Source organism: Gekko japonicus, unplaced genomic scaffold (genome assembly GCF_001447785.1).
Source record: "Gekko japonicus isolate JY-2015 unplaced genomic scaffold, Gekko_japonicus_V1.1 scaffold2151, whole genome shotgun sequence".
In the NCBI taxonomy this organism is placed as follows: Eukaryota; Metazoa; Chordata; class Lepidosauria; order Squamata; family Gekkonidae; genus Gekko; species Gekko japonicus.
In genome coordinates, this window is record NW_015169848.1 from 60,720 (window position 1) to 73,950 (window position 13,231).

Below are 13,231 nucleotides of genomic sequence, written 5' to 3' on the forward strand. Positions count from 1 at the left end.
TCTGGGGCAGTAATGCTCTGTCTTCTTGGTGCTTGGGGGGCAACAGTGAGAGGGCTTTTGGAGTTCTGGCCCCGCTGGTGGACCTCCTGAGGGCACCTGGGTTCTGGCCACTGTGTGACACAGAGGGTTGGACTGGATGGGCCATTGGCTTGATCCAACATGGCTTCTCTTACGTTCTTATATTTGGGGCAGTAATGCTCTGTATTCTTGGTGGTTGGGGGGCAACAGTGGGGGGGCTTCTGAAGTCCTGGCCCCGCTGGTGGACCTCCTGATGGCACCTGGGTTTTGCCACTGTGTGACACAGAGTGTTGGACTGGATGGGTCATTGGCTGATCCAACATGGCTTCTCTTGCATTCTCCCTGTTGGATTCCCCGTCGATCCTGTTAGCCTTCAAGGTGCCAGCGGCCAAACAGTTCCTCTGGAGGGCCAGCGACGGGGCATGAAGGCTGAAGCCTTGGATCCAGAGGTCGGCTGCCTCTGGATGTGAAGGCTCCCTTATGGTCACCATGACTAGTAGCCACAGATAGCTTTTTTGGTAAGATGACATTTAAATAGGGGGCGGGGGCTGCCTTTTCTGCCAAAATGTTGGAATGGGTTAGGGAAATCGAGCAAGGGAGGACCCCAGCCTGCGGCTCAAGTGTGACCCAGATTTAGTCAACAGTATGAGGAAACGTGAGTCAGTTCTTCACGTGGGCTCCTGTGGGCATAGTGACCTTCTCTCCCCCCCCCTTTCCTTCTTTCCACTAGTAAATTCGGTGGCTGATGAGCTGTTTGAATCTCTGAAAATCAAGGAAGGAGAATTAAAGAAGGTAAGAGGAAGATAATGCTCATGTGATTTCGGCTCTTGGAAATATCTAAACCGGGGGGTCTCCAACGCAGTGTCCGTGGTGACCGCCAAAACCTTTCCAGAGACCTGCCAGGTGTTTTTAGAGCATGAGTGGGGCCAGGTGGGGCTTTCGCCCAGCAAGGCCACTGGAGATTTGATTGGCTGTGCAGGTTTTTTAGACATGTTGCCTTAGCAGCAGCCACCCCCACAGCACAAGGATCTCCATTGGGTGATCAAAGGTCAGCTGGGGCAGCCATTTTGTGGCTGGCTCTGCCTCCCGCGGCGGCCATTTTGTGGCAGCCGTTTTTGGGCTGTGCCCACTGCGGTGTGGCAGAATCCCGTGCATGCCCGCAGTTCCAAAAAGTTTGGGGACCTCTAATCGTCTACTCTGTGTGGGTATCCGTGCGTCCCTTCTTTTCCTCACACTGGCGCTGTAATCACCTCAAGTCCACATCTTCCTCCACAAGCCATGAAGAAAGGTTGTCCCAACACGGACTCCTCATGGCACATCACCACCCGCCTCACCCACAGCGTTCAGAGGTACCCCACGGATCAGTACCTTTTCCAAAGCCCCATATCCCTGAAGTGTGTTCCTGGTGGAAGCCATGACCGCCGCATCCCCCCAGTGACCATGAGCCGTGCTCCGGCCTTGAGTGGGCAAAATGTCAGCCATATTGGAAGGTTAACCCCAGCCCACCGACAAGCAAAGGGGAGGGGTGCCCTCGCCTTTCACGCTTTCGGAAAGGAAGCATTCCCCCCCCATCCCGTTTTGTCACCCTTTTCACCGTTCCCACGAGGACTGCACCGAACTATAGGAAGGGCTTCATAAAGTAACAGTCAGAGCTGAAGGATTTGACCAGGGGGTTGCTTGGCAACCGAAGCTGCAGGCTGTTCCCCAGACGTTACCAGGTGGAGGCGAGGAAGTTCTTTCGGGGGTCTGTGGGGCCGACACAAAGGAGATCCTGCCGAGCGTGGCCCACCAAGGAGTGCGAGTCACAGTATCGGCCAGCCTTTCTCCTGCCCCAGTGACAATTTTAGGAAGGGTACTGAGAGGTAAACAGAGTGGACACGCGGGCCTTGTTGACTTCAGCTGTAAAGTGCTGGGGGAAAGTGAGGGGAGATTGAGGACCCTCGTTCAGGCAGTTCCCAAAATACCTCAGAAGGCCCGAAGGAGCTTAACCTGGGCTGGGGCCCCTCCCAGTCACTGGAAGGCCGAGGAGTCGAACCAAGGGACTGAGTATCCCCTCCCTGAGGCCATAAAGGACAAGAACGAGGCTCTCGTGGGGAATGTGGCTGAATGATACTCGGAGGGTGCGGCGTGCTGGGAGTGGGTTAAACTGCTCCGGCTCCATGCGTGTGTTTTTTTTTTAACCTGGAGAATCGTGATCACACTCACCTCCTTGCTCCGGATCGCTGCGAAGCCACATTGCTCCCCGCCGTCCACACGCGTCGGTGTTGGGGTTTTTTCTCTCTCTCAGTTTGGGTATGCGATTGAGGCACAGTTATGGGATCTGGCAACCTCCTGAGACACCTTTGGGTAGTGAAGGGCGGGGTATAAATCCAATCTCTTCTCTTCTTCTTCTGCTCTTCTTCCCCTTTACATGTCGTCCCCCCCCCCCATCTTTTACAAGTCTCTTCTGGGAGGTCTGCAATCTGCTAAACCAGAAATTCTGACTGCTAGCCATCTGGGAACCGATAAATTTGACTAAAGACCGTTGCTTTCTTTGTGGGGTTTAATTTTTTTTCACTTCTATTATTTATTGTGCATCTCTGTTGTAAGTTGCCCTGAGCCCTGCTCGCAGGGGAGGGCGGCCTGGGGATTTAATAAATAAATAACCTACACCGCTTGCGTTCCGTGTGCCTCGGCGTTTCGTCACGCCGGCCACATGACCACGGAAAAGTCTTTGGACAGTGCTGGCTCTTCGGCTTGGAGACGGAGATGAGCATCGCCCCCTGGAGTCGGATGCGACTGTCTTTTCGAGCAAGGGGAACCTGATCAAATGGCGCGTCTGACCGCACCCAGAGAGTGCCTGTGATTCAGCCAGTATTGCGCTGCAAGCAAGACTTGGAGGTGGTCGGGAGGCACTTAGCAGTCTTTCCAGGGGCCAGAGGGTTTCAGGGCCCCAGATAACGGTTTACGAGCAGCAGAAGTGGAACAAATTATGCCAAACCGGACCACGTATGTACAGTGGCTGAATTAGAGCACCGGATTGGCTGAATCGGAGCACAGCGGCTGAATTGGAGCACCGGATCAAGTTCGAGGTGCTGTTTTTGACCTTTAAGGCCCTTAGCGGCCAGGGACCCTCGTACCTTCAGGACTACCTCTCTCCGTATGCCCTGAGAAGAGCATTAAGCTCAGGAAGTAAGACCTTCCTGGTGGTCACCGGCCCGAGAGGGATCTGTCTGTCCTCAACCAGGACAAGGGCATTTTCCGCCCTGACCCCTGCCCGGTGGAACTTTCCGCCTGAGAACATCCGAGCCCTGCAGGTCGTGTTCTCTTTCCGCAGGGCTCGTAAGGCAGAGGTGTTCCACCAGGCTTTCCTTTGAGGACAGCGACTGAGGCATAGTTATGGGATCTGACAACCTCCTGAGACTCCTTTGGGTAGTGAAGGGCGGGGTATAACTCGAATCTCTTCTCTTCTTCTTCTTCTTCTGCTCTTCTTGCCCTTTACGTGTCGTCCCCTCCCCCCATCTTTTACAAGTCTCTTCTGGGAGGTCTGCGAGCTACTAAACCAGAAATTCTGGCTGCTAGCCATCTGGGAACTGATCAATTTGACTAAGGACCGTTGCTTTCTTTGTGGGGTTTAAATTTTTTTCACTTCTATTTTTTATTGTGCATCTCTGTTGTACGTTGCCCTGAGCCCTGCTCGCGGGGGAGGGCGGCCTGGGGATTTAATAAATAAATAAATAACCTACACAGCTTGTGTCCCGTGCGCCTCAACGTTCAGTCACGCCGGCCACATGACCGCGGAAAAGTCTTCGTTGTGCATCTCTGTTGTACGTTGCCCTGAGCCCTGCTCGCGGGGGAGGGCGGCCTGGGGATTTAATAAATAAATAAATAACCTACACAGCTTGTGTCCCGTGCGCCTCAACGTTCAGTCACGCCGGCCACATGACCGCGGAAAAGTCTTCGGACAGCGCTGGCTCTTCGGCTTGGAAACGGAGATGAGCACCGCCCCCTGGAGTCGGATGCGACTGTCTTTTCGAGCAAGGGGAACCTTGACCTTTACCTTACAGCTTGCCTAGATCAATGACGGTTCTCGTGCAGCACCGGGATTACCGTGCTTGCTCGCAGTGTTCCCCCCAAGCTGAGTTAGTGTGAGCTAGCTCACAGGTTTTTAGCCCCCAGCTCACACATTTTTGTCTCGGCTCAGGAAGGAGGGCTCCAGAGCAAACTAATTCGTGCAGCAGCCAAATTGCTCGCTCGCCACTTTAATGCCAGGAGCTCACCAAGTAGAACTTTTGCTTACAGGACTCCATAGCTTAGAGGGAGCATTGGTTGCGCGGGTAGCCCCAGAAACGACACAGAGGGATTGAGCTCACAGTGTGGGTTGCTGAACAGTCACTTGTACAGCGTGGCTTCTGTTCCCCCTCGCTTTCCAGCGGGGATGCTTTTGCCCCCAGCCATTTCACCCCCTGGCTCCGAAAGCCAGTTTGGTGTAGTGGGTTAAGTGCGTGGGCTCTAATCTCAGAGAACCGGGTTTGATTCCCCACTCCTCCATTTGCACCTGGCTGGATGACCTTGGGCAAGCCATAGTTCTGATAACAGCTGTTCTTGAAAAAGAGCCGTTTCTGTCAGAGCTCTCTCAGCCTCACCTGCCTCACAGGGTGTCTGTTGTGGGGAGGGGAAGGGAAAGGAGTTTGTAAGCCGCTGTGAGACTCCTTTGGGTAGTGAAGGGTCGGGGTATAAATCCAATCTCCTTCTTTTTCTACTTTTACCTCACAGGGTGTCTGTTGTGGGGAGGGGAAGGGAAAGGAGTTTGTAAGCCGCTCTGAGACTCCTTTAGGTAGTGAAGGGTTGGGGTAAAAATCCAATCTCCTTCTTTTTCTACTTTTACCTCACAGGGTGTCTGTTGTGGGGAGGGGAAGGGAAAGGAGTTTGTAAGCCGCTCTGAGACTCCTTTAGGTAGTGAAGGGTTGGGGTAAAAATCCAATCTCCTTCTTTTTCTACTTTTACCTCACAGGGTGTCTGTTGTGGGGAGGGGAAGGGAAAGGAGTTTGTAAGCCGCTCTGAGACTCCTTTAGGTAGTGAAGGGTTGGGGTAAAAATCCAATCTCCTTCTTTTCTGTTGTGGGAAGGGGAAGGGAAAGGAGTTTGTAAGCCACTCTGAGACTCCCTTGGGTAGTGAAGGGCGGGGGATAAATCCCATCTCTTCTTCTTCTTCTTTTATCTCACAGGGAGTCTGTGGTGGGGAGGGGAAGGGAAAGGAGTTTGTAAACCACTCTGAGACTCCTTTGGGTAGTGAAGGGCCATGGGGTATAAATTCAATCTCTTCTTCCTCTTCCCTTCCGCAGCTCGGAGTGAATGTCAGTTACGCCGGCCAGTACGCGGACATGGACAGCGAGGACCGCTTCAGTATGCCCTTGATCATCACCATTGTCTGCATGGCGGCCTCGCTTCTCCTCGTGGCCGCCATCTACGGCTGCTGCCACCAACGCATCTCTCAGAGGAAGGACCAGGTAAAAGAGGCTGCGCTAGGTGTGTTTGTTGAAGTGTGTGCCCGTACGTCTTCTAGGGCTCGGTTAAGATCCAGCATGGGATCTGTTCCACTCTGAGGACTTTATTACAGGTGTGAGGACTTCCGGTTCTCCCAGATTGGAGTCCACAGACTTACCCACGACACCAAACTGGCTCTCAAATGGCCACTGATCGTAAGCTGGCTCCTTGTGGCTCGCTTCGCCTCCTGCGGCAGCCATTTTGTGGCTGGCTCCTCCTCCCGCAGCAGCCATTTTGTGGCTGGCTCCGCCTCCCGCAGCGGCCATTTTTGTGGCTGGCTCCGCCTCCCGCAGCAGCCATTTTGTGGCTGGCTCCACCTCCCGCAGTAGTTGTTTTGTGGCTTCGCGCCCCGCCCCATGTCAGAAATCCAAAGGGGGCCACAGGCTCAAAAAAGGTTGGGGACCCCTGATTCATAGCATTTGGTAAAGAGCATTCATATCTTCCAACTCAGCTTCCTAGGGTCAAGAGAGCATGTATTGGCTTTTGAGAACAGGCCCAGAACTTTGACTCACAACCAAAGCATTTTCTCGATGTCCAAAGGCCCTTTGGGATATTTTTGCGCTTTGCAAAGAGGGTCTCCCAGAGAGGAGCTGAAGCTAGAAGTTAGAGAAAGTCAAACAGAGGGACCAGAAATTAGAGAAAGCGCAGTGACAACACTAGAAAAAGAGGTGCAGGAGCTCATTAGCATAACTTATTTGCATATGGCACACCCCCTGACATGGCCGGAAGTGTGTCAGAAGGCAACACCCACCGCTCAGGCTCCACTGGACTGTTTTGGATGGCTACCTATTGGGGGGGGGGAACATGCAGATCTGTCCTTGCAGAGGAGGGAGAGCTTGTACCTGAATAAACCTTGGCCTTAAAGGTGCTACTGGACTGTTTGGGGCCGGGGGGAGCTCTGCAGCTTACCTGGTTGCTTCTTGCTCTGACTGAGGGCTGCTGGGAGCAGGGGGTGTGGCTTGTTGCATGTGCCCACCCCCTGGGCTCTTTACTGCCGAAGCTCCGCTCCTGTGCGCTCCTGCAGGAAATGACCCCTGGACAATACAATGATTCATTGTTCCTCTTTGGACAACAGAGAGCGCCACCGTGCTGGGAGCGGTACGGAAGCAAAGCTGAAGGGAGCGATCCATTGTGTCCAGGCCAGGAAAGAGGTCAAGGCAGATGAGGATGTGGTACATCTTCGGAAGAGGCAGGAAAGGGTCCGTTCCCTGTTTCCGCGCCTTCCTGCCTCCGCCCAATTCAGCCAAAGACAAATCTGGCACCGCTGGTAGACCTCCTGGTGGCACCTGGGTTTTGGCCCCTGTGTGACACAGAGTGTTGGACTGGATGGGCCACTGGCCTGCTCCAACACTGGCTTCTCTTGTGTTGTTATGTCTGGGGCAGGGATGCTCTGTCTTCTTGGTGCTTGTGGGGGGGGGGCGAAAATGGGGAGGGGGTTCCGCGTTTTGACAGTGGGAGGGCTTCTAGTGTCCTGGCCCCACTGATGGCCCCTGGTGGTTTTGGCCCCTGTGTGACACAGAGTGTTGGACTGGATGGGCCACTGGCCTGATCCAACATTGGCTTCTCTTATGTTCTTAATTACGTCTTCTTGGTGCTTGGGGGGACAACAGTGGGAGGGCTTCTGGAGTCCTGGCCCTGCTGGTGGACCTCCTGGTGGCACCTGGGCTTTCGCCACTGTGTGACACAGGGTGTTGGATTGGGTGCGCTATTGGCCTGATCCAACAGGGCTTCTCTTACGTTCTTAAGCCAGAACTTCACGGAACCTCAAGTTCCTCCTCCCCTGCAGTTCTGAGGCAGCAGTTGCTTTACTTGAATTGACCAGCAGAGGGCAGAAGCACCACACAGTTCTCTGTTAATCAATGGGAACAGCTTATTTCCAAGCAGTTAGAAAAAGCTGCTATCCAGTGCGGTCTTAGCTGATACATCTAGAGGGAGTTTGTGCACATGAAGGGCTTTGGGCCAAGAGGAGGGTTACCTAGAAGCTCACCTTCTGCATGCATGGAGCTGCTTTTCCCTCTTTAAAGTGAGCACCCTTAGAGCTCTGTACGCATTCCGGTGCACAAGTGGAGTTTCCCACTGGAGCAGAGGCATTTTAATCTTGACCACGTCTCTGCCGGACTGGAGCAACATTACATGGCGGAAAAAAATCCAACGAGCTCACAATTTCCTTTGGGGCTGAATAGAGGAGAGGGGCTGTGGCTCAGTGGCAGAGCCTCTGCTTGGCGTGCAGAAGGTCCCAGGTTCAGTCCCCAGCATCTCCAGTTAGAAGGACCAGGCAGGAGGTGATGTGGAAGACCTCCACTGGAGACCCTGGAGAGCAATGAAGTGAGGCTGTAGCTCCTCTTGGCACGCAGAAGGTCCCAGGTTCAATCCCCAGCACCTCCCGTTGATAGGAGGTGCCAGGCAGGAGGTAACGTGAAAGACCTCTGCCTGAGACCCCGCAGAGACCCTGCCAGCTTGAGTAGACAATACTGACCTTGATGGATCTGACTCCTTATAGGGCTTCTTCATCTCGGAATTCTGTTCAGAAAAGGAGCTGTGGCTCAGTGGTAGAGCATCTGCTTGGAGTGCAGAAGCTCCCAGGTTCAATCCCCAGCATCTCCAGTTAAAAAGGACCAGGCGGTAGTTGATGTGAAATCCTCAGCCTGAGACCCTGGAGAGCCATGAAGTAGGGTGGTAGCTTAGTGGCAGAGCATCTGCCTGGCATGCAGAAGGGCCCAGGTTCAATCCCTGGCATCTCCAGTTGAAAGGACCAGGCAGCTGGTGATGGGAAAGACCTCCGCCTGAGACCCTGGAGAGCCATGAAGTAGGGTGGTAGCTTAGTGGCAGAGCATCTGCCTGGCATGCAGAAGGGCCCAGGTTCAATCCCTGGCATCTCCAGTTGAAAGGACCAGGCAGCTGGTGATGGGAAAGACCTCAGCCTGAGACCCTGGAGAGCCATGAAGTGGGGCTGTAGCTCAGTGGCAGAGCATCTGCTTGGCATGCAGAAGGTCCCAGGTTCAATCCCCAGCATCTCCGGTTAAAAGGACCAGGCAGGAGGTGATGTGAAAGACCTCCGCCTGAGACTCTGGAGAGCTGCTTTTACAGATCACAGTATATATAGATGGTGGATTGTTAAATTAATTAAATGGGGAGAAATGTCCACAGCACTTCAGCACAATTTAAAAAATGCTTTCAATAAGATCCGCCGACTGCACCGAGATATTCCACTCCGCCGTAGCCACCTGGAATCTGTCAGCTGCTGGCTTGTAAATGACAGGTTAGATCCCAGGGATCTGATCCACTTCCTCCAGTGCAAAGAGCGTTCCCTTCACACAGGGCTGTTTGCTCATGAGGAGACCTTTTGCTTCAAACGGGTGAGGATTGTTCTACTCTCCTTCTTTGGAGGTTTTCAGACAGAGGCCAGATGGCCGTCAGACAGCAATGCGGATCCTGTGAACTGAGGCAGATCACGAGAAGGGGACGCAGGAAGGGCTGCCTCAGGGCTTAGTTCTCGTGGCCCTTTCTTACGCGCCCAGGGAAATGCCGATTGCCCCTCTGGAGTCAGGAAGCAAAATTGTTCCCCAAGCCAGTTAGGCTGGAAATCCTGGAGGGGTGGTTTTGTCATCTTCTGGGCATGGAACAGTGGTCACTGGGAGTGTGTATGGGGGGGGGAGGTGTTTGTGAATTTCCTGCCTTGTGCAGGGGGTTGGACTAGATGACCCTGGCGGTCCCTACCAACTCTATGATTCTAGGATCCATCCTAAACCTTACAAGTGGACTGGGCGGAATCTCACCTCCTCTTTCAGTCCACAGCCTCCCATAAATTTTGGTGTAGTGGTGAAGTGTGCGGATTCTAATCTGGGAGAACCAGGTTTGATTCCCCACTCCTCCACTGGCACCTGCTGGATGACCTTGGGCAAGTCATAGGTCTGTCAGAGCTGTCCTTGAAAAAGAGCAGTTTCTGTCAAGAGCTCTCTCAGCCCCACCTGCCTCACAGGGTGCCTGTTGTGGGGAGGGGAAGGGAAAGGAGTTTGTAGGCCGCTCTGAGACTCCTCTGGGTAGTGAAGGGTGGGGTATAAATCCAATCTCTTCTTCTTCTTTTACCTCACAGGGTGTCTGTTGTGGGGAGGGGAAGGGAAAGGAGTTTGTGAGCCGCTCTGAGACTTCTTCGGGTAGTGAAGGATGGGGTATAAATCCAATCTCTTCTTCTCTCAAGAGCAGTTCTCAAGAGAGCTCTCTCAGCCCCACCTCCCTCACAGGGTGTTTGTTGTGGGGAGGGGAAGGGAGAGGAGTTTGTAAGCTGCTCTGAGACTCCTCTGGGTAGTGAAAGGTGGGGTATAAATCCAATCTCCTCTTATTATTCTTTTACCTCATGGGGTGTCTGTTGTGGGGAGGGGAAGGGAGTTTGTAAGCCACTCTGATACACCTTTGGGTAGTGAAGGGCGGGGTATAAATCCAATCTCCTCCTCCTCCATCCTCTTCCCTCTCCGTTTCACAGCAACGTCTGACGGAAGAGCTGCAGACCATGGAGAACGGCTACCACGACAACCCCACCTTGGAGGTGATGGAGACCTCCTCAGAGATGCAGGAAAAGAAGGTCAACCTGAACGGGGAGCTGGGGGACAGCTGGATCGTCCCGATGGACAGCCTGACGAAAGAAGATCAGGAGGAGGAGGAGGACACACATTTATAATTTCCAAAAAAAACCCCGAGAAACAGGGAGAGAGGAAGAGAGAGAATGAACTTCACACTCAGCAAAACAAAAAAAAAAGGAAAACTGAAATAGTAGCCGCAAGTGCCGACAGAGCGGGGGGAGGGGGGAGCGCCGTTTCCGTGAGAGCGGAGGGTCCACCAGCTTTCTACGCAAAATTATACGTGCATATATAGGTCTCCACGTCCCCAGTCCCCAAGACAGTGCCTCTATTTAAGCATTCGGCAAAGCAGACCGAATCGGGAAACCGGTAGGCGAAAACGTCGCTTTTCGAGATGCGAAGGGCCCCGTAAGAGCCATTCTAAGCGTATTGGGCACAAACGGTTCAGAGATCGTCTTGCGGCGGTCCCGACGAGGCGGAGGAGCCTGGGCTGGGGGTTTTTTTAGTGGGAGGGTTCCCCTAACGGAACCAAGGTTCCAGCCCTGCTGGGTCACGAGGATCGGGCCGAGCGTGCCTGGTGATGACCCCTCGGAAGTGAGGAACAAACAGGGCTGCTGTGACTTAACAGGATCTCGAGTCCCCTTCGGCCTCTGGTTGAGTCGAGAATCCCTGAAACCCCGGAGACAGTGGGGGATTCTGGGTTTAATCGTTATTACCCTCCTCTCCTCCCCAGCTCCAAATCTGAAGCCCTCCTTCCCCTCGATTTGTTGCATTGTGTCTTTCCCTCCCTGTCATTCAGAATACCGGACCGAGAACCCCCCAAAAAAGAGCCAACAGCGATGAGAGGGAAGTTATTCTAGTTATGTCTGCAAGAATGAGTGTTGGGATTCGGCAGTCGCAGATCGATGCTTCAACACGCTCGATAGTATTTCTGGACCAGCCACGCGCATTTCTGTCCTTTGCCCTGTCCTTTGGAATGGCCGGGACTCTCTTGGTGATCCAGATGGGCAACGGCAAAAGGTTCTAGCGCAGAGGGGACCGTTTGAGGAGAGAGGGCGGAAAGATCTCCTCCAGGTAGGGGGGTGGGTGGGGGAAGACTCACAGTAAAGACTCAAGGCTTCCTTCTTGTATATATTTGAGGTGAAATGGCAAAAGGGTCTCTTAAGAGCAGTCACGGCGGTACTTTTTGAACACTTAACTCCAGCAGTGTTGCCGTGCACTGCTAGTTAAAGGCGTCTCCCTTTCCTGAAAGGGGGGGGGGAAAGGATTTGTGCCTTTGAGATGCATCATTTGTATATAAGCCCGTGTAGTTGTTTAGAGCCGCCACCTGTATGTAGAAATATGGGTGCCTAGCAGGAAAAGAAATCAAGGCTGAAATCTGTTTGGGGGTGGGGGGTGGCTCTGATTCCCTGCCTCACAGGAACCCATCATCACCAGCAACTAAATATGCAGATTTTTTTTAAAAGCTTTTTTAAAGCTCACTGATAAAGACTGTTTCCGCCAGTGAGATGAATGTATTCACACAGAATGTTTTTAGGTGTTTGCCACGGGGGTGGGGGAGGAATCGTCCCCCAAAGAGCTCTGGTTAGTCAAGAGCCTGTTCCTGACACAGCATAAGCAGTTTTTGCACCAGAGACCCCTTTAAATTTGCTCATTTCAAAACGACAAGCTCCTGCAGACATTCGACTTGTCCACATTCTCCATTTTCCTCGCTTGTAAGTTCCTGTTTCTTCCGGGGGGAGGGGGGTGCAGGTTCTGTTCCGCATGCGTTTTGCTCCCTCTACTGGTTGATTCAGGATTACGTCTCCGTCCGGCATATATCCGTGCGGATTTAAACTTCAGGTTTTTCTGCCAGACGCACACCAGTGTAATATCGAATAGGCCACTAGAGGGCGTAAAACACAAGCAGAACAGGGGGAAAACCCAGAAGAAACAGGAACTTACAAATGAGGGAAATGAGACTGTGGGAAAGCCTGTTGTAAATAGAGCTGGGAAACAGCAGTGTTTCATCCTGTGGTTGAAACCAAGTTAATCTCAAACTGCTTGCTAGGGGAGGCCTTGAAGAAACCAAAAATCCAGTACTAGCCCAGATCTTGCACGGAAGGATCTCACAGAGTCTAACCCAACACAACACTGAAAAATGTAGATATTATAGTTCTGGGTGTGGCATTCTTTCCCCCACCCCATGCATTTTGCTTCCACGCGCAAAGGGAATTACAGAATTATGGAATGTTCATTTCACAGGGCACCTTGGCACAGCTCGGAGGAAGGGAAGCCGTTCACCCCGAACAAGAAGCCGTGGTTGACCCCAGAGTGACTTGGGAGCAGAAGGGCGGGCGGGAAAAGGAATCGGATGCTTTTTCTTAACCGAGCCTCGAGCGTCACGCCTGCTCCGGTTCCAGGCCTCGTGACGCTTGCCGCAGTGTTGCACGCAACACTTTCCAAGGGACAAACCGGAGCCAAATTGCTACTTTTGTGATTTAGGGGGGAAAGATGTTTCTTTTGACTGATGGGCAGTAGATTCTGGACAGACAAAAGGAAATACTTCTTTACACAGAGAGTGACTAAAATGTGGGATTCGCTGCCAGAGGGTGCGGTGATGGCCACAGGAAGAGACAGCTTTAAAAGGGGGTTAGATAGATTCATGGAGGATCAGTCTGTCAGTGGCAACTAGGCATGGTGACTGAGAGGAACCTCCATGTTAAGAAGCAGTCAACCTATGAATTCCCAGTGCCAAGAGGGCAACATCAGGGGAAGGACTCAGCCTCTGTACCCTGTTGTGGGCCCTTCAGAGGAACTGGTTGGCCACCATGTGAGACAGGACGCTGGACTAGATGGACCCTCACTGGTCTGATCCAGGAGGGCTCTTCTGATGTTCTTATGTAGTCCTCAGCCTCTATGTTCTGTTGTTGGCCCCTGTGTGAGACAGGATGCTGGACTAGATGGACCGCTGGTCTGATCCAGCAGGGCTCTTCTGATGTCCTTATGACAATATGCCTTAAAAGTGCAGTAGCAAAGACAGAAAGTCTCAAGTGTTGGGAATCCGGCGCTGTGCTCTTTGTCTTATCGTATGCAATCGTTTGATGCTTTCCTGTAGATGTCTGTGTATATATG

General features: G+C 52.8%; 1 protein-coding gene and 1 non-coding gene across 2 annotated transcripts in view; both read left to right on the forward strand.

The window, feature by feature from the left end:
• The window catches only part of PODXL (podocalyxin-like), a 33,400-nt gene extending 23,166 nt beyond the window's left edge, over positions 1-10,234 (forward strand). The window contains exons 5-7 of the mRNA XM_015417349.1: positions 749-810; positions 5,342-5,506; positions 10,024-10,234. Of these exons, the coding sequence (XP_015272835.1) occupies positions 749-810; positions 5,342-5,506; positions 10,024-10,218 (422 nt within the window). The 3' untranslated portion in view covers positions 10,219-10,234. The remainder of the gene's footprint in view (positions 1-748; positions 811-5,341; positions 5,507-10,023) is intronic.
• Positions 8,076-8,147, forward strand: TRNAS-GGA. Its single transcript has one exon. It is a non-coding gene; the product is annotated as a tRNA-Ser (tRNA).
• Positions 10,235-13,231: the final 2,997 nt, after the last annotated feature.